Genomic DNA, 23,530 nt, shown 5'->3' with positions numbered 1-23,530 from the left:
AACTTACTAGCTTTTTGAGAGAGTCGCTATCACGCGCATACGAAGGTAAATGTTCAATAACGGGCTAGTAATAGCAGGATGACAGTAGTAAGACATGGGGGAATTAAGTAAACAAGTCTTGTGGTAGTGTTACATATATACATACAGCAGATTCGGACGATCATGCATGATTAGTAGGCCATGCATGATGCCACGCATAACCGGGCAGGAAAAACTTGAAGTACAGTAACCATGCATGGTATCAGGGTCATGCACGATATCATGCATAGTAAGGTGGCGGTAGTAGTAATACTAGTACTAGCACCCCATGCATGATACCATGCATAAAACAGTGGGAGAACAATTGTGCCGATCCACGTGAGCCATGCATGATGGTATGGTAGGTTGACCGCCGCAGTGGCAGTCATGCATGCTACCATGCATGGTCTGCTATCTGTGATTCTCATTTCTACACATCATGCATGGTGGCATGCATGGTCTATCTATGATTCTCATTACAGTACAAACATGCATGACTACATAACTACAGTACTAGTTATATCATACATGAATATGACAGCATAGCCTGCGAGGTGCCAAGAGGAGGGCAATGAGGTGCCGAGAGATGAGGAGGGACGAGGCGGCAGGAAGGCTTTTCCACATCTGTAACCACACTTTAGGGCTCAGAGTGCAGATGCTCGCATTCCCGAACCCTAATGTATGGGTCTATATCGATGTTCCACTTGTTCAGAGAGTTTAGGGTTTTTTGTCTAAACGTAAAATTGTTTGAGTGTCATGAGAGTGCCACACAAGCACACTGTAACATACCTTGTGAAAATTAAACAACGGACAGCATAGACAAGAGCTTAAGAGTTTCTGAGATGCTGGACGAAGTAGTATAGCACTTTTGAAGGATTGAAAGGGTTCATGTAGGCACACAGGGAGGTGCTGGAGGCCCGCGAGGGAATGCAAGAGCACAAATTGTGATTGGATGGTGGATAAAGTGGTACTAGAGGCCTATTGGGAGGGTTAATGGAGGTGCGCAGGGAGGTGCTGGAGGCCCGGGAAGGAATACAAGAGCAAGAACTATAATTAGATAGTGGGAGGGTGGGTCTCGGAGACTAGTTTCCCATAACATAGAAACTAGGTCTCTTAGACCCTTTATAGGCACCGAGAAGTGCTGCCTGAGGTGGAAATTTTCGGGTCAAAAAGTCGAACGGGCGTTTCGAAAAAGTGAATCTTTAGACTTTCTGGAGTTCAAGGACTCCGCTGGCTCTATTAATTCATGTATTTCAAAAATTGCTATCAGGATTTGCAATTAATTTGAGGGAAGGAATAAGGGTAGCATCCGGCGCCGAGTCACCACAATATCGCCGCCTTCTGTTTCGTCAACAGAAGGGTATATTATTCGTGTATAAAAGAACGATAGTCACCGTATTCCAAGCTTCACCTTCCTTGAATCCTAAAGCGGGATCCCAGACACGCCGCCAGATCCTTTTGCTCCCGGGCCAGTGAAGACATGATGAGGCGGGCACAAATGTGCAGGACAATGAGTATGCGGGTGTGCAGGAAGAGGGGCGGGCGGGAAACACAGGAAGGAGGCGGATGAGAAAGATGGGCGGAAGGACAGCGAGCATGGCATGACCATGAGGTAGACTTAGGGCGGAGCCTGAAAACAATGTTCCAAGGTAGCTATATGCAGCGGCGGGGAGACGGGAGGTGCTCATCAGTGCTTGAAGTCAGCAATGAGCGCTCGAGCTACCATATGTGTGCCTATGTTGTTGTGAGTATGCTGTGCAGGATTTAACCACATAACTCACCTGCACGCCTTAGGGTCCGGGATCTGCCAGCAGTAGTCGGTCGAAATTGAGCTGGCAGCTCGAGGGACATATCGCAATAGTGAGTCATATCTTTGGTATCATGGCTGATGGGGCAATACCTAGTTCGAGGCTATCAGTACAGTTGCTTTCGTAAAAGTTTCGTACTGCTCGAGCAATATGAATGTATCTGAAAATAATAGGCTGTTTCTATTCTTGCTCGTGGTCCACTGAGCAATCAACTTCTAAACTTCGTGGCTGCGCTGGCAGGGTCGCTGCATGTTCAAATGAAGAAGTGATGAGTGAGATTGGGTTTTCATACAAAGGTCGTAACCACTTGAATAGGTTCTTGCAGGTTCTGTCTCCATTTGTGCCATCCGACAGCAACAACAATTCTGCCAAATCATTCAGAATCGTGCCAATGCATGATATAAAAGCTGGCCGTTGTCCTATAGTAGTCCCCCATCCTTGGCGATATCATTCGAGAACCCCTTCAGAAGATTCCACATCACTTCACACAGCAAATGCATTTCTCCCTCCTCGCCATTGTTGTCGCTTTGACAGCATCCATGTCTGTCAATGCAGCAACTCCATGTTTGCCTGGCAATGATCCCGAAGCGACTTGCCAGACAAGTCGCGATTGCTGCAGTGGCTATCTTTGTTTATATCGTGGCGTGAGTATGAGCAGGTCACTGTGCATCCATTGCTCACCTGTGCACCCTAGTCTCCGGAATCAGGCAAGATCTGCCAGTTACCAGTAGCACTTGATTGAGGATTGAGCCGGCAGCCCGAGAGACACGTCGCGACGGTGAGTCATGTTTCTGTTTTCGCTTTGGTATTATCAGGGTTGATGGTACAATATCTAGTTCGGAGACAATCAGTAAAGTTTGTATATATACAAGGACTCGCCTTTGGTTCATGGAGTTACGGAGGCGTATGCCTATGCAATTCAATGTACTTACAGTAGGAAGTCAGGAAATGCAATGTTCGCACTTGGTTCGCACAGTCTTGTTCTTCGTTCGCCTCTGATAATAAGCACAGCGTCGTTCTGACTCTCGATAACGCTGTACACAATTGACCGTAAGGATCTGTTCGCAAGTCGAGCACGGTTCAAATTGCTTGAGGGTAGTGGGAGGAACTGTCTCGGAAGCGTCGTCAGTAGCAATAACTATGTCAGAAGGTCCTAATGCGATGTCTTTGACAGTCACAATGCACCGATCTCCGGTGATGCTCTGCACAGTGCCCTGGACGACGACATTCTTGCCAGCAGTAGGTGAAGGAGTTTTGCTGAAGCGTGGATAGCTTTGAGGATAGCATTTAGATACAGAAAAGCAAAGGCAACGTACTATGTAGTCTGACTTCCAACATATTTATTCTACATACTACTATGTTTATACATAGGTGAACATGATAGTATAGTCGGTGTCCAATAGACCTCCAATTTACATGATCGAACATCCCTCACACCATCCTTCGCTCAGTAATCCCGCCTGCTCCAACCATCCGGCGCACCCGTTTCTCGCTCTACTCTCACCGGTACACCCAAGTCCGAGTGCGGTGGCTTTGATGGCGCCCGGTGAACGGCGCACCTCTATCGTCAGCTCATTGTCCTCCTTCTCGTCCATTGGCGCGGTGTAAAACCAGAGAAGTTTCTGCTCCGATGCGAGAAGCTCCACTCGGCCCTCGGATGCAGTGACAGTGATGTCGTACCAGTCGTCCTTGAATACGACTGGCAACAGCGCCGCTTGAGAAGTCAGAGGAAGGGTGAGCGTGGATGATGTATATACGCGAGGTGTTGTCGTTCCTGATGTACTGCGGCTGCTCCCTTCTTGCTCGATATCCATGGAATCATCGACTTGGTCCCGGGCTTTAGAACCGAGTGCTTTACTCAAGCAAGCGTCTGAGGCGAAGTGGACGAGAGGCAAGAAAATTTCAGTGGGTAAAGAGCTATCCTTGCACAATCCTTTCTTTCCTGGTACTAGGTCATCATCATCGTCAACAGGTATATCTTCTGCGTTGACCTTGATAGTAAGATGGAAGGTCGCTTTGGATATGTCGAACTGGATATTCGTAGCAGTACCAACCACTGCTATTGGCCACGGACGACAGAAAGCGCGTACGGCACGAGCACCGTTTGTAAGGAATGAAAGGAGGGAGGCGGGTTCGTACTGCACAGGCTCGACCTCTTCGACGCTAGAGGTGGCATAAGGCGAAGAATACGTTGGAAGAGTTGATATAGTCAAGGTTGACGCTTGTGCTGGCGCTAATGAACCCATTGAAAATTTGGAGGGTATCCGCAGGGCTGGGACCCTTTCCGCTTCTCCTGCACGTAGGTCATCGCTACACCATAAGCTGAGATCCTCCATATTCCACCCATCTCCCCACGGGTGCGAACTATCGGGGCAGTATGTCCATACTGTCCAGTTCAAGCAGTTCTCACCATCCGCCGCGTTTAAACTCGCATCAAGCGCACGCTCTTGCCGCGAGTAGTCGCCCTTGTACTTGCCACCATCAGTGTATCCATACGAGCGCTTAGCATCCATGTCGAAAGGTGTTCCAATCTCTCCAATGATAGTCGGGTATCGCGCTGGACCGGTGGGTGGAAGCGCACCTAGTTGCGTCGCGTCTGCCTTGAGATAGCCGAGTTGGGTTTGAAGGCTGCTCCGTATGGCGCGTTCACCTATGCGTAAAGCCTGTAACTGCGTTGAATATTTCCCCCGTATAAGACCAAGGGCATCCGCGTTGAACCAGTTCCAGTGGCGTGTCACGAGCGTCAGACCATCGTAATAATGCGTTGAATAGCATGCCCTACCCAGCAACAGCTCCTCAGGTATCGAAGGAGGCTGGGCAAACACGGGCGGCTGCACGAACGCGATGGCTTGTGGGTGGTGAGCTCTAATTGCTTTTAGGTAAAGAGTGTATTGGGGAAGGAAAAAGGCGCGCAGAAAATGGACGGGTTCTTGTGTGCCTGGAACATGTGCAAAATAGTTGGGCTGCAGAACGTATCCGCTCTCCACATCCCATACATTGTGCAAGGCCCATATGCATTTGCCGAGTGTCCAACCGGGGTCACGTCTCCAGCCCCAGCGCGGGTGAATGTTTCCTGGCTCTGTTGAGGGATCAGCCCATGCCTTGACACCGTTGGGGTCGATGGTGACACTGCCGTCACGCTTTGGACCCATGGAGCCGAAAGAATAGTTATCAAGCGTCTGGACCTGGCCCATACCGAGACGAAAGCTCTGCGCTGGGGACGGAACAGTGCCCTTCTTGAGCGTGGAACCCTGTTGCTGTGGATATACATTGAGGTCATCCCATGAAATGAGCCCTTCTGCTGGTTCGTTCATACTGTCCCAACCGATGACGACTTCGTCAAGAAGGTCACCAGCTGCTGCCACTCGCTGCGCCAACTTTGCAAAAGCGTTTGCGAAATGCGTCTGGAGGTATTCCTGAATGTTGACTCCATCAATGATGCATTTTGGCGCGAAGGTTGAGCCGCCGAAAAAGAGCGCGAACATGGTTTGCGAGACAAGTTTTCCGTAATTTGTTGACCATATCATAGCAGGCATTTCTGCGGGGTTGCGGGACGCGGGAGTGGGGTACTCGCAATGAATTATGGCTGCTTGGGTGGCGCTGAATGCACATGGATTAAAACCGCATGCAGCAAGTGTCCAATAGGGCGCTCCTGAACCGCCTGAAAACCGAGACCACTGAATGATGAATTAAGAAACAGAAACATAGCGATGTCTTTGTGAAGAAGCTCACGGTATCTTGGTGAGGATTCAAATAAACTTTGAACCCATGTGCTTTGCATTTCCGCAGTATCTCTATAGTATAATCCATAAAATCATGGTCATATTTCCCTCTAGTCGAACCACTGTCATCACAGGCTGGAGACTACGTTAATCAAGCACTCACGGTCCTTCATGTTCTAGGGCCTCCCAGGTTACGGGAAAGCGCAACATATTGAAACCCCAACCCCGCAGGCGGGCGAGGTGTTCGTCCGCCTCATCCAGCTTCAGCGGCCGGCCTATGAAGCTCTCGCTACCAATCTTAGCTTCTTCCCAGAATCCATCTAGGACTTGAGAAGGCTGGTTCACGGGTGCCTTAGAGGAGCCAGATAGGTTTACGCCACGTAATAGAAGGGTACGACCAGCGTTATCGACGAAGTTACCGTCGAGCGTATGGATGAATGAGGCGCTTGCAGATGGCACACGAGGCATAGTTGCGACGGCAGAAATTTTATTAATCCGAAATCCTTATTTTTCTAACAATTTCGCCGTCGTTTGAAGCGTAGTAGTTGTACTGGCGTGGTGAAGGACTGTGGAGAAGTGCCAGCTCCAATCATCGTACCACAAGAAACAAAAGGCACACAACAGGCACAATTAATATGAATTACCGCCGGTATTTCTACTTATGGTAATAGCTGCTCCGACGGGACGGCGTCGGAGGCACTTTCAAAGTTTGTACCACCTGCACCCTGGTCTTATCTCAGTCAAAATAGCTTGGAACCAAGCTCAACACAACCGAAACAGAATTATCAACAAGTAGGCGGCAAAACACGACGAACAGTTTGAGGTTCATGACAGGAGCTGCTTCCCTAGTAGACATGCGTGGCAGCGACACCGTATGGAACTGAAGAACACGCACGCGTCGACGGGGTGCTTGCAAATGCATGTTGCGACTTCTCGCTTGACGTCAGTGACCCTTCGGCTTGGGAAATGCGAATTCGTGGGATTAACCACTGTAGAGATAACTCAACTTAGCCTGACCTCGTTTCCTCGATAATCAGAGTCAGACAATGGATTTAGGGCTGAAAAACGTTCATGTCCTTGTAACAGGTTCAGTCAATCCCTCGTCAGTTTCCTCATGGTTTCCTCACCCACGTTCCAGGCGCAAGCGGAGGCATTGGTCTTGAGACCGTCAAACTCTACCTGTGTAATTCCATCATCTGTGCCTTCAGAGATGTGACTGATATCCATCTTTTCTTTCCAGCCCTCGGTGCAAACGTGACTGCACATTACAACTCTAACTCCAAACCCATCCAGAATCTCCAAGCCAACTTCCCTGCACTCCAATGCGCACAGGCAGATCTCTCCTCTGAGTCTACCGTGAAGAGTATGTTCGATGCCCTCTCAGTGACGCCGTTCGGCCCTGTGGCGGTAATCGTGGTCAACCATGGCATATGGTCGCCCCAGGACGTACCTATCGTCGACATGACCATTGAACAATGGGACCACACCATCAGTGCAAACCTCACCTCGAGCTTCCTGGTCTGCCGCGAGTTCTTGCGTCACTTGCGTGCCGCAACAGAAAGCGTGAAAGATAGGGCTGCGATTGTGCTCATCGGGAGCACATCAGGCAAATATGGCGAAATGAATCATGGCGATTATGCTATCAGCAAGAGTGGTGTGTTTTATGTTTGTCGTGAATCGGCTATGTGCTGAGCGCGGATATGGGCAGCGATGATGTATGGCTTGACGACGACACTCAAAAGTGAGATCGTGAATATCGCACCGAGGGGACGTGTGAATTGTATTGCACCTGGATGGGTTCCGACGCCGATGGTACAAGAGGCCCTGAATGATCCGGCCGTCAGCGGACCTGTATTAGCCGCGTGAGTCATGGACATTCTCTTCACCTACTTAGTGGCTTATCTTCTATATCAGCACTCCGTTGAAAAAATTTGGGACACCTCTTGACGTTGCAAACCAAATAGCGGTAGTATCATCATCGATGGTCTCGGGACATGTAACAGGGCAAGTGATCTTTGTAGAAGGCGGTTGTGTAGGGGACATTTGAACAGTGACTACGAATGATTCAAATGCAGGATCGTGGCTCGTGCCAGTACACCATGATGAAAGTGAATACTTGGGCAGCAGTATATGATGTTGTGAGCTCTGCAGTACGAAGATCGTGTAAGGTAGAAGGTTCAAGTTACTAGACAAAGGGTTGAAGGAGGGCCATGTACCCCGAAACAAACCAGGAATCTCGTGACGACTAGCTGCGTTCGCACCTTCCCCATGATGCCACCTAGAAGCTAGGAACCAAGTCTTTGCACAAGTATGAGCTTACATCCCTAGGTTACATAATGTAAAACGAGCTTAATTACCATGAAAGTTCTAGATCGACACAGACATCCGATCGACGCCTTCGTCGCCGTCCATGATGCATGATGCGTGGGACCCAGGACATGCCGGTGATAGGGCACATACTAGGCACCTGAACAATAAATATGCACCGCGACTGGTTTTTCTCGTCAGAGCAACCAACCATACTTCTCTTTCTCCGCATCAATTTCCATATTCGCGCTGAGAGCTGACCTAGAAAACGGATCATCAGATACAACAATACGGCCATTGACCCCCTCCCCTTTACTCCCGCGACCGAGGCGCTAACCATCTACCCTGCAATACTCATACGCTGTTTGGCGATCTGCTTGCAGCACGACACCATTTAACGAAACAAATACATTGTCATACACGTTCTTCGTTTCAGATGAAAATGGATGAAGACAAACTTGAGCGGTTGCCAAACGGGCCCTAAGTAAGTAACTCCGCATCAATTCATCCCTGTAAGAATGGGAAGATTCAAGCATGCCTTTCCATCGCATTCATCTCGTGTCTAAGTTTATTTCCTATTGCAGCACTCTCTTGAAAACACTTGACATCACAAACAACGGTGCGCGTCGCCTTCCTTGTTCCTTTCGAGATATTCATATTTATCTCTAGGGCTTTCTCTATCAATATTCATGGCTCAACCTCCCTCGAAGTAGCGAATGAAGTCAAGGTCTACTTTCGTCCGCCAAGGTGGCCTTGTAGCAAGTGAACACCCCTAGATCGCATCTTGTTCATAAGGAATCACTTCATCAAATACCTAACGATGTTATACGAGCTAATAATCTAGGAGATTCCGCATCCGGCCCGAAGTCTATGCTCATTCATGAGATTCGGGCGCTTAAAGCCCTGTCCGCAGCCTGGACAAACAGCCTTAATCTTCCCATCGTGCACCTCGTTGATGTGACGAGTCAGGTTATCCTTGTTGACGAGTGTCAAACACCCGTCCCTGGTGCACTTTACTTTGTCTTTTACTCGGCTAGCCTGCACAACAGGGACAAATAGTGGCGCAGCGGGCTTATAGACGGAGTCAGAGGTGCCACGGAGCGATGGATCTAGAAATACATTGTAAGCGTTTCAAGCAAAAGCTGCGAATGATAGCAAAATCACCAAGGTGAGCATCCACACCCTCTGATGACGATTCCGTGACACGCGGGTCACTGAATGCTGAAAAGCCCCCAGAGTACATGCTGTGCTGAGGCGTTACATAGTCGGCAAAACTGCGGGTGCCGTGGGGCAATAGGCCTATATATACGCGGTAAGCATTCAAAAGAAAGACTGCGTATACAGCAGCTTACCTCCTGGAGAACCTGTGCCCTCTGACAGCGATCCTGTGACCCCAGACGATGTTCCATTGAACACAGGCTGTGGCACGAAGTAGTGGTTGTGCGAAGATACAGACGGTGGAGTAGAATTGAAGCCATTGAATCTAGCTTGTGAGTCGATGATGCTATCACATCCGCCCGAATTCTCCATCGTGACATCTGACTGGTCATTTTCAAGGATATTCTTAAAGAGGGCGCGGATCTCCTGGATCTCCTGGATTTCCTCGTGCACACGACGCTCTAACTTGTCTAGGCGGTCGAGGCACTGGAGACATGACTGCCGGATTAGTCTCGTTGAATGTTGGTCAGGGGCCTGCCCTGGCCATGAGGACGATGGGTTTTGTAGTGTTGGTCTGGATGAATCCATGGTGCGCTCATGTCTTTTTCTACGGTGCGCACGTAAGCTGTTCATATGCAGACTCTGAGCGACAAGTGGAGCGGTGCGAATGCGAGAATACTTCGAGAATTGGGAAATCGAATACATCAACCCGAGGCCTTTTATCATATGCTCCATGCCCGTAGCGTGTCTGGCAGGCGTAGTCTAGACTACCTTGATCCAGTAAGTAATTTGCTTGCAACCTGCTACCTCGTGTTGATGAATGTATTCATCTTAAGTCTTCCCGGAAATGAAGATGCACAATGTAATTTATTACCTGCCATCTTATCGACTTGCCTGCTATTTGTCATAGCGGATCACTCGACAGTCATGCGCGGCCTATTTACTTACAGGTGACGGTCAAACACGATATGGATGAATTTCCGTACATCTCCGAAACAACTGTGTACTATCTCACTGGACGACCCCCATTAGAAGTCGGTGTGACTTGTTGGCCGTCGGGATGTCTAGCTACTGTGGTACTTCCATTCGGGCGGTCTCCACCGCGGTGACTTCCTCTAGACCTTCTTAACCAAGACCTACATTGTGACAAGAAAGGATTTAGGTTGGTAAACTCACACTTCATGATGTTAACAAGGGCAGCCCGGTTCTGGCGGCGATACGACAGGACCCCGCTTTTCATCAATACTGATTGATATTGCCATTCTAAATCGGCTTCCAAACATGGCCATGCTGGTCCATATGTTCTCTTCCATAAAATCCGCGATAAAGAGCTAATTACCGCCTGCCTTTCTTCAATGACATGAAATACCATCAGTGATTCACACCGGCACCTTACCTGTTGGTTTACCGTATGGTCATTACCTCAACGCCACCCGCCATAAAATTTACTTCTCCCTGGGACTTCAATTGACTTCGCTGAGCGCGTCACGTCGTGATGTACAGCCAACTCTGCTTTGTAACACGTACTTCGAATAAAACCGTTATTATCCTCACCCAATACTTCCCTCGTCATGCGTGCCAGTTTTTCTGAGTCTTGGTTCCATTTTCACTGCCGCAGGGGTTATGCTGTAGCATTGGGTGACTTCCCGTGGGCAAAAATAACGCAGGATGAAATGAAATTTCACACACTCGGAAGGTGTATGTGGCGTTCGTTGAACGTTCACACGAGAAAGAGTCGATTGGTTTGAATCGTCTTAAGGTTCGAACAGGATAACTGTCCTAACTAAATGTTATTCAAAAGGGGGGATGAAAATCAACTACCCTAACAGTAGATATACCAGACCCTTCAGTCACTTTGGACGTAGAAGTGGTGCCCCGGATGTGCCAAAAGGCTGTAGAATGTGTCCCAGCCAGTACCGGCCTGTCCAGGTAGATATGTGGCTGGCCGGTGTGTAGAGGTAGGCACAGCCAGTGTACCTTGAACCCGCAAGGTATGTAGCCTGTGTGACCACTCAGGCAGTGTGTAGAGCTAGGACTGGCCGATGTTTCCATATACAAGTGCTCGGCCAGCACTGCTCATACGACCACATATAAGGGTGCTGGCCGGCCATGTAGGGCAGGACCCAGCCTCTGGCCAGCACTCTTATGGACAGTCGTATAGGAGTCTCGGCCGAGCACATAGGGCAGGCACTGGCCAGCTTCACCAGGACCCAGCCTCTGGCCAGCCCTGCTCATACACCTATGTATAGGAGTACTGGCCAACTGTGGTAGGGCAGGGGCCAGCTCAGTGAGGACACATCCTCCGGCCAGCACTTGTATACATGGACGTATAAGAGCCTCGGCCGAGCACATAGAGCAGGTACTGGCCAGCACTTTTATACATGGTCGTATAGGAGCCCCGGCCGAGCACACAGGGCAGGTACTGGCCAGCTCAGCCATGACATAGCCCCCGGCCAGGACTGTTATACATCCCTGTATAAGAGTCCCGGCCAGGGGTATTGGACAGGTACTGGCCAGCTTAGCCAGGACACAGCCTCCAGCCAGCACTCTTATATATGATCATATAAGAGCCCTGGCCGAGCACACAGGGCAGGTACTGGGCAGCTCAGCCATGACACAGCCCCCAGCCGGGACTCTTATACTGTGCTGTATAAGAGCCCCGGCCGGGGGTATAGGCCATGTGCTCATTTTACAAGCAGGAGGCTGGCTGAACTGGCCAGTACTTGCACTACATGACTGGCCAGCACCTTTATACATGCCAGTACCTGCCCTCTACCCCCCGGCTGGGGCTCTTATACTGAGCAGTATAAGAGCCCCGGCCGGGGGTAGAGGGCAGGTACTGGCATGTATAAAGGTGCTGGCCGGTCATGTAGTGCAAGTACTGGCCAGCACAGTATAAGAGTCCCGGCCGGGGGTATAGGGCAGGTACTGGCATGTATAAAGGTGCTGGCCGGTCATGTAGAGCAAGTACTGGCCAGTTCAGCCAGCCTCCTGCTTGTAGATGAGGTCTAAGGATCTTGAGTGGCCATGTCAACTATATACTGGCCACCTTATAATGTATATTACTTTGCCTAGTAATATCCACTAGATTTACGAATGAAAACAGCAACAATACAATGTGCTATGCTATGTCACTTGCGCATGGCCTTTTTGGACGGCTGTCTGGCTCTGCTGGATCGACAAATATTGTCAGTGGTAGGCTTTTTGGATGGTCTTCCAGATCCCCCAGACTTTCCTCTTTTCTTCCCTTTCTGCACTACCTCCTCCTCCTCCTCCTCCTCCTCCTCCTCCTCCTCCTCCTCCTCCTCCTCCTCCTCCTCCTCCTCCTCCTCCTCCTCCTCCTCCTCCTCCTCCTCCTCCTCCTCCTCCTCCTCCTCCTCCTCCTCCTCCTCCTCCTCCTCCTCCTCCTCCTCCTCCTCCTCCTCCTCCTCCTCCTCCTCCTCAGCCTTCTCCGGCTCCTTACCCTCACTGTCCTTTTTGTTCGCCACTTCCACCAGTTTCAACAGCTTCTGGTTCTCCTCCTCCAGCTTTCGCTTTCTCTCCTCCAGCTTTCTCATGTCCTCCTGCAGCATCGCCATTTTCTTCTTCTGTTCCTCTGTCTCGCGAAGTTCCTCTTCAACCTTCCTTCTCATCTCATCTTCCTCCCTTTGTTTCTCGTCATCCACTTCCTCTTCCCTGGTCGAAATAGTCTGAGCGGCAGTATCGGTACCATGTTCTTCTCCACCAGCCTCAGTAATGGCAGCATGTTGTCCCTCCTTCGCCTTGACCATGCGGGTGACCCCACCTCTGGCTGTGTTTATTGCCTCTATAACGAGGTCGAGGGTCTTGATACCCAAAATAGAGGTGCCAAAGTAAGAGGGGGTGTTGGGGGTAGCGTCGTCCGCCTCATACTCGATGACTTGCTTACATTCTCTTAGCAGCATCCCGAGACCTAGGCCGACCTTCATGGCTGACGCCAAGCCAGATATCTTCGTAGACGAGACTACCTCAAAGAACGTGTCCAACTCACTAACCTCTGAGTGTACACTGTTTGGAAGGTGCGATCCCTCCCAAGACCATGTTGCCCATGCAGGCCATTCGGTTGCCTCAGAGCTTTGTTCCTGCATCGGGTGAGTGTCAAGTTTCACCAATCTAGGTAAAAATCACAAGCGTACCTTTTTCAAGCCACCAATACTTGAAATGAAAAGCAGATACTCTCTGTTGCTGCTGAGGGATCGTAAGAATGACATTCGATCTTTCATTGGTACAGTAGCTGGTGTGCATATGCCTTCTTGAGCAACTGACGGTCGAGCGATGAGGCCTGCTGATGGAGCTAGATTATCATCAGAGCTGTCCTCGGAGCTGTCCTTGGCCAGCCATCTTGTACGTTTCACAGGTGTAGGGGCAGCTGAGGCTCCTTCTTCATCGTTGACTTCTACGTACTTCTTTTTTGATTTCTTCTCGCCTACATAAACAGCATTTTCGAGCAGGGACTTGTTCATGTGGGCACTTGCAGCTCCGACGAAAATAACGAGTCTCTGCTTCGAAGCCTTCCGGGCTTCCCAATGGCCCCAAAGTTTGTTGATTTCCTTCACTCTCAAATGAGATGGGTCTTGCACGGTAAAACCATTGGGGATGGAGTCTGGATCCAGGTACAGCAAAGGCTCACCGGTGATTGAGAGCCAAGGTACTGGCTTCATGCTACCAGTGAAAACTTCTGAAAAACGGAAGGTGAGTCAAGTTAAAATCGACAAAGACGAAGTAATCAACAACTCGCTGTAAGATGCATGAAAAATTTGCCGAACCAGTTCTTGTTGCCCCTTGAGGCTCACTTCCTTACGAGAAGGGAGCTTTGCGTAACCGTGGTTATCCAGGATGACTTCAGGCATTGCATCCTTTCCATCATTCGTTTCTTCATCGGAGGAGTCATCATCATCATTGGTGGGGTCTGATACACGGTCATTGAGCAGTCTGAACCGATCCAAAAAAAATACAAAACTCACAGAATTCAGCTTTTGACCACTCGGCATATTTTTCAAAACCTTCAGACATCCATTCTTTGCTTCCTCGAGAACTCTGGCTAAACGATTTCTTCTGATTGACAGGCTGAGACTCATGACTGAATAACAATAACATTGTTAGTTTACACTGAGGAGAGTGTATAAATACTCACATCTTGACACTTAAAGTCTGATCGGCATTTTTCTTGTGACTGACCAACATCACGAGTCGGCAACCCATAGTACGACGAATCTGTTCTGTAAAATCATCGAGAACTTTTTTGAGGTTTTTCTTTCGATACCTGCCAATATAGTTAGAGTAGAAATTGAACAAAAAATGACAATTTACATCGCCTGTGATTCTGCTGGGGCGCCATCCCTATTCCACTTGTCCCTCGCCTCCTCAACCTCCTTCCGATGTGCAGAGGTCATGCTGTTGAACCATTCCCTCGCATGTCCAGTCCTATACTTAATAGAATGTTGTACGCCTTTCTTCTGTTGCTGCTCCTTATCGTAGTCGTCCATCTCCTGCTTAAAGAGTTTCTGTGCGACGTCCCAAGCGTTAAGCTCCTTCTTGTAGAACCCTGCGTCCTTAGGACGAGCCGCCAACTCTCTGTCCTCAGGGGACATGCCAAGTTCTTCCTCCAGCTCTGAGTCATCTCCCAAGATCTGTTGCTCATCACGCCGATCATCAGCGTCCGTTAAGAACTGGAGGTAGTACCTCTGGATAGCCTATATATCAAGTATGTCAGCACCATTGTATACTCAGAATGAACAGTACCTTTTTCAATCCCTTTGGTAAATCCTCGGGATCCTCTCTTGTGTGATGAATTGCGACAATTTCATTGCGGATCTGTCTCAGCAAATTGTGACGGGAATTCTTTCCATTTACAAACTGATCTTTGTGGAGAGTCAGTACTCCCTCCCAAGAAGCATACCATTCAGCCATTGATGACACGTTGTATAAGTCAGGAGCTTTCGGCAAGGGTGGGTATGCGTCGCGTAACCTTAGACCAGGCCGAAAAGTTGAAATTTTGAAGGAGACGCGATCACGTGCATGCAAACCAAGACGCGTCGTTACCAAATCAACCGTGTGACAAAGTGATAACTCAATTCAAATTATGTACATACACTGTCAAGTAAATACCCAAATCACCTGCGCGCCTTCTTGGCAGTCCCAGTAGGCACCCCCTCATTCATGCGCTTGCCTTGGGTAGACACAGCTGAAGACTGAAGTACAAAATGAGTAGAAGGCGACTGGAACCAAGCGCAGTTCTTGGTCTTTGCGCTGTTGACAATTGACCCAGGAGGCTTGGTGACGGACAACTTGTAGGGAGGCAACTTTTGCATGCTACCACAGTTGGTGTACTTGCATGTGTAGATGTACCGGCAAACAGAGACACGGTCTGGGGCGTCCTCGTCGCGACTCTTATCAGCAACCGTCACAGCGACCCTCTCGGCCCAGCTCTTGGTAGAGCCGCATTGGGGGCACTGTGCAGGAATATCCAGGCCCCAAGGTGAAGTCTGAGTGTGAGCGCGCGCAAATGTAGTCAGTTCCAGTTTGCAGCAACCTTCAATGTTGACTCGAGTCATCAGGATGATGCTGGTGTGCTGACCGAGGCAACCTGACATACTAAGGAGAGTGGGAAACACGCTGCGGATGCTGAGTTGCTCAATCGCGACAAGTTCCATCATGGCGACCAAAAAATTCGTGGCGACAAGAGGTTGAAAGCGAGGTGCGGGAAAGATGATTGCGCCCACGAAGTCGAATTGAAGAACGGCCTCCTTGAGCTGAGTGTAGGGTGTCTCGTGCGCCACCACAGAGCCGCAGACCAGGAAGACGATGTGGGAGGACTTGAGGATCCTAGCATAGGGCTTTAACACTGTAGAGAGAACCTAGGATACATTAATTCATAACGTTAAAACGTCCAAAATTTTAAACTTACATGCTGAACTTCCATCGCAACATACTCTCCCTCACCTTGACCCTCCTTCCCTGCAAAGAGCCACCCACTGTCTTCTTCCGAATGGTTGGAGAGAAACGCAAAGACGCGACCGGTGGAACCAAGGTGACTGGTGAGCTCAGAAACCGTTCGAACCTGGTCGTGGGTGTAGTTGTCGATCTGCTGATATGAAGCAACGTCGAACAAGATCTCGATGTACAGAAACCCGCCGCTGGGGTAGAACTTGTCGAGGTAATGGGAGAGGAGTGGAACAGGTGTCGGGATTCTGTCCTTGCCACCAAGGATAAAATGGACGACGGCAAGGGGTGTGGCTGCCAAGATGGAGCTAGACGCCAGCTCGTACTTGCCCTTGAGCTGCAGGAAGCCTGGGAGTACAGGCGTTCCTCCTTGCTCTGGCAAAACTGTTATGATAGAAGCCCTGAACAGTCAATCAATTTAAAATTTGAATAATAAAGAAAGACTCACAAAATATGGCGTGGGCTCCTTGATCGTCCGCAACGAGTGACAAGAAAGACATAAAAATATTACGTCCAGTATGTCGGACGTCATCGATATGGGCCTTGGGCACCTCAATGCATTTGCTGCACATGACGCGGGGGCACGCAGTTGCATTCAAAAAGTATAACGTCACCTTCCGCGCCATCGCGACAAATCAAACACCACTGACCCGCAGTCAGTCAATGAAACACTTGAAGTAGGCAAAAAAACTTACTATACTGTGATCTTCAGTTGTCCTAGTGTCTTCCGGCTCCAAGGATGACGTGGACGATTCGGCGTGTGACGCAGCGGGCACCGGAGGAGAGCCGACAGGTGCCAAAAGTTTCTTGGCAGAACCGCCACAGGACTTCTTTGCCGTGTTCTTCTTTCTAGGTGGCATAAAGACAACTGCAGCGCAAAGGACTTTGAGAATTTTCAAATCAACCAGTCATGTGATCGTGTCCATGGTTGCGCCGGCATTTTCCGTGCCAAACAATGCAGTACAAAGGACTTTGCGAATTTTCAAACCAACCAGTCATGTGATCGTGTCACGCCGGCATTTTCCACTGACAAACAACATCAAATATGTTGTAACATATAGCCAGGCGCAACAATTTCACACGGTTCAATTTCAAACCACATCTCTTCCATCCGCTCACCTTGTTAGCCACCTACACAGACTGCAGCTGTGTAAGTGGCTCACAACTCACTGAGCGCTCATTCTCTACCGCGCGGTATGTGTCTCTTAATTCCAATTCTATTTCTAATTTGGGTGCATAGGTTGATCTTCTTTGGTTCATCCGGTGAAAGGATACCTAAGGTATGCCTCTTTTCAACCATCTCTTCACTGAACGCCTTCTTTCTAGCCAATTTCTATTCACTGAGGAGGCTATTGGTGCGCCTGCAGATCCAAGGTCTGTTTTTGTTCAACCGAACCGTCTCTTCACTAAACACCTTCTTTCTAGTCAATTTATATTCACTGGGGAGGCTATTGGGGCGCCTCCACATATAAGGTCTATCCTTTTTTTTAAACCATCTCTTCACTAAACGCCTTCTTTCTAGTCAATTTCCATTCACTGGGGAGGCTATTGGGGCGCCTCCACATATAAGGTCTGTCTTTTTTTTCAACAATCTCTTCACTAAATGCCTTCTTTCTAGTCAATCTATATATACTGGGGAGATCTATGTGTGCATTGGCGCACTTCTCCCTTCTTTTATCATTGAGTACTGGGGGCTTGGCTTGGGGAGGAGATCTATGTGCGCATTGGCGCACTTCTCCTCCCTTTGTTTACCATTGAGTACTGGGGGTTGGCTTGGGGAGGAGATCTATGTGCGCATTGGCGCACTTCTCCTCCCTTTGTTTACCATTGAGTACTGGGGGCTTGGCTTGGGGAGGAGATCTATGTGCGCATTGGCGCACTTCTCCTCCCTTTGTTTACCATTGAGTACTGGGGGCTTGGCTTGGGGAGGAGATCTATGTGCGCATTGGCGCACTTCTCCTCCCTTTTTTACCATTGAGTACTGGGGGCTTGGCTTGGGGAGGATTTAGTGTCCACATTGGTGCGCCCCTCCTTCAACCATCATTGCGCTTGGGAGGTTTAAGTGTCCACATTGGTGCGCCTCCTCCCATCATTCTTGTATTGTATTTTCTCCGGAAGGATGACACCTGCTCCACCATAAGGTACTTCCCATCACTCTCTCTTCTCAAAACAATGACCGCAGCTTACAGATATGTTTCTTTTGGCTTGCTCCGATACTCAAAGGTAACCTGTTTGATATTCTCTTTGCAAATACTGATTGCGCTGTTCGCAGATTATGTTATATAGTTAGCTATTCCTTTTTTTATCATACTTTTTATTACTGTATTATGACAGTACTAGACTGTCGCAGAGAGGGCCCCTCTGCGGCAGCCTTGTATTGATTTTTGCGCTCTGTTATTTTTTCTTCAATTCAATGATGCCAAATATAACTTAGTTTTTTTAATTTGCAATGAAATCGTGATGCCAGGTTCCTTGTTCGTGCGAAAAAGTCACGTGACCCCCGAATGCAGTAACTTAGAATGTCCACCAATTTTCACCGCGGCATATTGTTGAAATAGGGGTGAGCTTGAGAGTACCCTCAGTGCGCTCGCCTTTAGTCTTGAACATGACAGAATAGATGCAGCTGCAGCTGGATTCAGTTAGCAGACAATCAGAGTAAGAGGTGAGACACAATTGCTCTTCTCCTCAACTCAAGTGAAATACCTGAGATACATGCTATGGGCCTTGCCAAAGCCTCATCCGTTACTCTGATTGTCTTCTAACTGAATATCAAATCTTCAGCTTCAGCTGGATTCAGTTAGAAGACAATCAGAGTAAGGCATGTCCTTCTCCTCAGCTCAGGTGAAATACCTGAGATACATCCCTTACTCTGATTGTCTTCTAACTGAATCCAGCCGCAGCTGAAGATTTGATATTCAGTTAGAAGACAATCAGAGTAAGGGGTGAGGCGCAATTGCTACTTGCCAAAAGCCTCATCCCTTGCTCCGATTGCCTTCTAACTGAATCCAGCCTACATGCAGCTGGTATCTCAGGTATTTCACTTGAGCTGAGGAGAAGAGCAATTGTGTCTCATCCCTGACTCTGATTGTCTTTCTTTTAACTGAATCCAGCCGCAGCTGAAGATTTGGTATTCAGACAATCGGAGTAAGGGGTGAGACACGATTGCTCTTCTCCTCAACTCAGGTGAAATACCTGAGATACCAGCTGCATGTAGGCTGGATTCAGTTAGAAGGCAATCGGAGCAAGGGATGAGGCTTTTGGCAAGTAGCAATTGCGCCTCACCCCTTACTCTGATTGTCTTCTAACTGAATATCAAATCTTCAGCTGCGGCTGGATTCAGTTAGAAGACAATCAGAGTAAGGGATGTATCTCAGGTATTTCACCTGAGCTGAGGAGAAGGACATGCCTTACTCTGATTGTCTTCTAACTGAATCCAGCTGAAGCTGAAGATTTGATATTCAGTTAGAAGACAATCAGAGCAGCATACTGGTTTATTACTTGCCGTCAGCATAAAGCTTGAATTTAAAAGACAAGATGTAACTTAAGTTGAGACTGCTGTTTCTCATCTGTTTCTTTCATAATACAGGCCTCTGCTTGGATGGTATGTTGCCGCAAATCATATAGTATGGCCCCCGTCCAGTTTAGAAGTTATCCTGATCTGGATCTTCCACTTTTGCTCCGCATCGCACGTTGTAAATCAAAAACCTTAAAAACCATATATAGTCTACACCACCTGGTTAGAAATTTTCCCATTCTGCTATTTCAATTCTGTTCTCAATACTCCAACCACCAAGAAATGGGGGATCTTGGTGTATTCTGTCCGACAGCCTCACAGTGTAGGCGTTGAATTTCACCCAAATTTAGAAGCTATCCCGATTTGGATCTTTCAAGTCTTTTGATCCACATCGCGACTTAAATTAAAAACCATTTATAGTCTAGATCGTCTGTGGTTGAAAAATTTATCATTCCGTCATTTAATGTCTGTTTTTCCAAACTTCAACCACTGACAAATGGCAGATCCTGCTGTAACAATTCTGTCCAAGATCCTCCGTGGGCATGTAGATGACCTACTCCGTGATTCATCGCCCGTATGAGTTGCTGATAGGTGACAAAATCAATGACAATTTGCTTCAAAGAGCCAGGTAAGGGAGTCTCATGTCACTGTCTGGCAAAACTGAACAGCTGGAATTTTAGGACCAGATTGTGGCCAAGTGGCAGGACTTACTGTCCAGTACTGGTAGCGATGTCACGGCAAATGTCATTACGGAGATTGAACTTACAGAGCTGCGGGTCATGATAGCCCATGCTGTAGTTAATCCCCGTGAGTGTTGATTTTGATGGTTGGGGGGTCTGTCATTCATTTTGTTGCCATAGTGCGGGCAGATTTAGATGTAGATCGGTTTGCAGATAGTGCCAAGGCATCCCACCCATCGCATGCTGACAGCCAGAGACAATAAGCTAGCAAAATATTTCCACGGTTCCTTCATTCGTTTAATATCAGAGCCGGCCACATTTGTTGACAGGCACGGAAGGATTCTCGCTTGGTATTTGCCAGAAATCATGGTGCCTGATAGAATGGTACGAGTCTGATTAATACAGTTTAAGTTCTTTTAATCAGTTATAATTAGGATCGTGTCAACCAGTCCATCAAATTGCTGAGACCTGCCTTAGATCAGTCTTTGCCCAAGCCAACTCAGAAGGCAAAGCAGCCTTGGCGTTCTCAAGGATTTGTCATGCCTTCAGGTGGGGGAGAGTTTGGAGTAGGAAGGGTGACCTTATGCCCCGGAGGATTCATGCAACGTCATGAGGTAACTTCATATTAATATACTTGCTGTGATACGGAACTAACTTAAATGGGCTAGCGGCTTCAGGATGACTTGTACCAATCAGGCACTCTTTCTTTACCTGCGGTCCGAGAGTGGTTGTCCGAAATAACGGTAGCTGAACATTTGTGGTCCGCTATCACCAGTGTTATTGCGCCAGATCAATATCAGGCCGGCGTGGAATCAGTTGCTAATATGAAGGATATGGTTCGTACTTCGGATCCCATTGTCTGGCCCTCAGAGTTTTCTGGATTGGAAGTTATCGTCAATCGAGAGACCCCAAGTCATCGAGACCCTGGAGCGTCGCCTTCATTTTATGACCTTTTGGTGAGCCTTGGCAAAGCTCACCATGCCATACTAGCTCTGCCAGATCTGGGTGCTGAGCTAGCATATCCCCCTTGTTACGCACTCAAATAGATCTGTTAGGCGGAGCCCTAAGAGGGGCGTCGTCCGCTAACGTTCGTGACGTAACCGGAAGGATCCGGTATAGCAAGTGAGCCTGGCGACGACTAGTCGGCAGCGATCACAGTAACGCGCGTGTCACGTGACTTCGTAGACGGATGATCTTAAAAGTCACTCAAGGTCAGGACTGTTGTCCGGACGATGAGGTCGATCGAGGTAAGACTTAGCCGCGGAGAGGCGACTAAGAAAAGATACTAGAGACTGACAGCTGTAGGGGCTTCAGAGGGAAGTATGTTCCAGGGAATATGAGTAGATTCAAGTTAGAGAATCTAGTACAGGGTGACCGACTACTTATACTAAGTGGAGAGGTTAAGGGCAAGGCTACCGCACAGTAGGTAATGAGGGTAAAGGGGAGACGAGAATGGTATAGGTGCGTTGGCAACATAGCCGGATTAGTGATGGATGGCGAAATGGTAATGAGATCGAGAAGAACGTTGGAACGGACCAATGGTAGAATACAACGTGCAGGAATCCGCAGTCAGGGAGAAGCAACAGAAAGAGGAAAGCCACATGGTGGCACGAGTCAGACCGAGTCAGAGGTGCGGGACACATTGGTGGTCGAATCAGAGAGGAACGTGCGTTGCACGTGCATAGAGGCGGGCGATGCGAGGGACGGGAACCGGTCCGAGGATCCGGTCAACGGAAAGGCGGTAAGGAGGACGAGCCGGTAGATGGTGAGGGCGAGGATGAAGGGAAAATGAATAGGGGGGCCATGTGACTGATGTTACTTGTAACACCCCTGGCACTATGGTTTACATTTTAGGAAAGGTGCTGGAGCATGGGGTGCTGAAGTGGGGCGATGGGGAGAGAATTGTAATTGCCCACTTTGTCAAGGATAAAGTACATGATAGGCTTGGTGTACCGAGACCAAAGTATCCGGACCAGCGGGATTTTCTGAATAGAGTGGGGGCAGGTAAGAAGGGGGGTCTAAAAGCCATTCGGAGATCAAATAAGAGAATGAGAAGGGGAGTAATTTCCCAATAGTAGATGTCCAGATTAGACAAAGCTTGTGATATCAAATTGGTTGACTTCTCATACGGCAGAATCTTTCTTCGGTCTAAGCACTATGTCCTCAAAAAAACGCCAGCGTCTCAAGGCTATTTCTTATTCTTTCCAAGATAGAGGAAAGTTATCACAAAAAAAGGATTTGGATGTTGATTATGTTTACTCACCAACCTACAAGAGACAGAAAGGGAAAGCCCTCTTGGGTTGAGTCTTGTGCTGATGCGCTGTATGAAACTTTGCCAGAGCATACCACCAGCCCAAGGAAAAGAGCCAGAGCCAGTAGATGCAGAATCACCAGACATCCCAGAAGATGATTTAAACCCAAGAAATGTTTGGTGACTTTGCTATTGATGGGAGAGGCTCCTGAGCAAGGGAAGAAAAACAAAGGTATATCTAACCAGGCCGTGGCTTACTAGTAATTGTTCTCATAAATGACATAGACACAAAATGACTTCATAGCAGAGTATCTTGCCACCCACCGAGACACATATCTAGATGTCATCTTGGACTCAGAGAAAATTGCCACAGGGATCGTGAGACTTGCCAATGTGAAGATGCTGCCTTCCATTGCACAACTTTGCACTGGCGACCACAGCTGGTGTCAGCCTTGCCTCCTCAATCACATCAGTCATTGCCTTTCCACAAATCCAATTGTGGAATGGCAAGTGCTTCGAGGACGACACTCTTGCTGACCAAGGATTTATATGGTACATGGGCCACGGTGGAAAGTCTTGCCCTTTCTATGGAGTTGCACAAAGTCACGTTGATCAAGATGCTCCTGTGATTATTGTACATTCTTATGGGGTGTTCACACACAAGTGTGTCATGGTGTCAATGTCCAGGATCACATCATGAACATCACCTGCAGCTGCTCCAAGCAGGACTATTCCTGCCAGTACCACACGCCCTAGGACTGCCTTTCACCTTCGAGGTACTGGATCATTTTCCTCATTGATGCCTTGGACTGCAAGACTTCAGCAATGAGCTTCTTTGAGAAAATCAGACGGCTGACAAATAATGCTTTCCCGGACACTGTCCCAGTGAGTGGAACTGATAATACCATAATTCTAGCTCATACTGAATGCAAAACCCAATCTGTAGGATCGCTATCGAGAACTCATGAGAGTATCTCGACTCTGGCGGGACTTGAAGAACCGTAAATGGTTTGGATTTGGCCATGACAAGGAAGCGCCCCCTAGTGCAGGAGATCTTGCCCTATTTTGCCCTTCATGTCCACAGCCCGGAATCAATATGCCTCTTGTTTGGG

The 23,530-nt window shown here is 48.5% G+C and overlaps 7 protein-coding genes across 7 annotated transcripts; 4 read left to right on the top strand and 3 right to left on the bottom strand.

Annotated features, from left to right (window-relative positions):
• Positions 1-3,087: 3,087 nt before the first annotated feature.
• Positions 3,088-6,142, bottom strand: F5147DRAFT_731384 (glycoside hydrolase family 5 protein). The gene is made up of 3 exons (XM_041439399.1): positions 5,712-6,142; positions 5,559-5,658; positions 3,088-5,503 (listed from the first exon to the last, which is right to left on the bottom strand). The coding sequence occupies exons 1-3, from the start codon at positions 6,014-6,016 to the stop codon at positions 3,239-3,241; spliced, it is 2,670 nt and encodes an 889-aa protein (XP_041284588.1). The 5' UTR covers positions 6,017-6,142; the 3' UTR covers positions 3,088-3,238.
• Positions 6,143-6,276: 134 nt separating this feature from the next.
• F5147DRAFT_731380 (NAD(P)-binding protein) lies at positions 6,277-7,618 on the top strand. The gene is made up of 6 exons (XM_041439398.1): positions 6,277-6,340; positions 6,398-6,634; positions 6,687-6,731; positions 6,789-7,202; positions 7,257-7,410; positions 7,463-7,618. The coding sequence occupies exons 2-6, from the start codon at positions 6,595-6,597 to the stop codon at positions 7,593-7,595; spliced, it is 786 nt and encodes a 261-aa protein (XP_041284587.1). The 5' UTR covers positions 6,277-6,340; positions 6,398-6,594; the 3' UTR covers positions 7,596-7,618.
• A 1,077-nt stretch (positions 7,619-8,695) lies between these two features.
• F5147DRAFT_782310 (uncharacterized protein) lies at positions 8,696-9,601 on the bottom strand (the record flags this gene model as incomplete). The annotated part of the gene is made up of 3 exons (XM_041442743.1): positions 8,696-8,964; positions 9,020-9,154; positions 9,208-9,601. 3 exons carry the CDS (start codon positions 9,599-9,601, stop codon positions 8,696-8,698), a joined length of 798 nt encoding a protein of 265 aa, XP_041284586.1.
• A 2,543-nt stretch (positions 9,602-12,144) lies between these two features.
• F5147DRAFT_659706 (uncharacterized protein) lies at positions 12,145-16,833 on the bottom strand (the record flags this gene model as incomplete). The annotated part of the gene is made up of 14 exons (XM_041434616.1): positions 12,145-12,995; positions 13,023-13,113; positions 13,168-13,634; positions 13,662-13,709; positions 13,833-13,940; positions 13,996-14,111; positions 14,166-14,294; positions 14,342-14,724; positions 14,774-14,999; positions 15,149-15,563; positions 15,627-15,888; positions 15,939-16,357; positions 16,422-16,587; positions 16,669-16,833. 14 exons carry the CDS (start codon positions 16,831-16,833, stop codon positions 12,145-12,147), a joined length of 3,846 nt encoding a protein of 1,281 aa, XP_041284585.1.
• Positions 16,834-17,255: 422 nt separating this feature from the next.
• On the top strand, positions 17,256-18,354 carry F5147DRAFT_659705 (uncharacterized protein; the record flags this gene model as incomplete). Its single annotated transcript, XM_041434615.1, has 8 exons — positions 17,256-17,347; positions 17,399-17,446; positions 17,496-17,543; positions 17,592-17,837; positions 17,953-18,114; positions 18,163-18,196; positions 18,246-18,258; positions 18,308-18,354. 8 exons carry the CDS (start codon positions 17,256-17,258, stop codon positions 18,352-18,354), a joined length of 690 nt encoding a protein of 229 aa, XP_041284584.1.
• A 1,629-nt stretch (positions 18,355-19,983) lies between these two features.
• On the top strand, positions 19,984-21,213 carry F5147DRAFT_782307 (uncharacterized protein; the record flags this gene model as incomplete). Its single annotated transcript, XM_041442742.1, has 7 exons — positions 19,984-20,061; positions 20,110-20,115; positions 20,168-20,294; positions 20,348-20,372; positions 20,422-20,551; positions 20,602-20,781; positions 20,836-21,213. The coding sequence occupies 7 exons, from the start codon at positions 19,984-19,986 to the stop codon at positions 21,211-21,213; spliced, it is 924 nt and encodes a 307-aa protein (XP_041284583.1).
• Positions 21,214-23,207: 1,994 nt separating this feature from the next.
• F5147DRAFT_558849 (uncharacterized protein) lies at positions 23,208-23,530 on the top strand (the record flags this gene model as incomplete). Its single annotated transcript, XM_041430553.1, has 2 exons — positions 23,208-23,303; positions 23,365-23,530. Coding segments are annotated over 2 exons (262 nt in total), but the record flags the coding sequence as incomplete, so codon positions are not given.

Source organism: Suillus discolor (assembly GCF_016758755.1).
Source record: "Suillus discolor strain FC423 chromosome Unknown F5147scaffold_199, whole genome shotgun sequence".
Taxonomy (NCBI): domain Eukaryota; kingdom Fungi; phylum Basidiomycota; class Agaricomycetes; order Boletales; family Suillaceae; genus Suillus; species Suillus discolor.
The sequence above is the reverse complement of the archived record's forward strand: the minus strand, read 5'-3'. Positions and strand labels throughout refer to the sequence as shown.

Coding starts and splice junctions, on each gene's coding strand:
- F5147DRAFT_731384 (XM_041439399.1), bottom strand. CDS start 6,016: ATGCCTCGTGTGCCATCTGCAAGCGCCTCATTCATCCATACGCTCGAC. Junction 5,659..5,711: donor GCCCTAGAACATGAAGGACC/GTGAGTGCTTGA, acceptor TGGTTCGACTAG/AGGGAAATATGACCATGATT. Junction 5,504..5,558: donor TGAATCCTCACCAAGATACC/GTGAGCTTCTTC, acceptor TTCATCATTCAG/TGGTCTCGGTTTTCAGGCGG.
- F5147DRAFT_731380 (XM_041439398.1), top strand. CDS start 6,595: ATGGATTTAGGGCTGAAAAACGTTCATGTCCTTGTAACAG. Junction 6,635..6,686: donor CGTTCATGTCCTTGTAACAG/GTTCAGTCAATC, acceptor CCCACGTTCCAG/GCGCAAGCGGAGGCATTGGT. Junction 7,203..7,256: donor TTATGCTATCAGCAAGAGTG/GTGTGTTTTATG, acceptor GGATATGGGCAG/CGATGATGTATGGCTTGACG.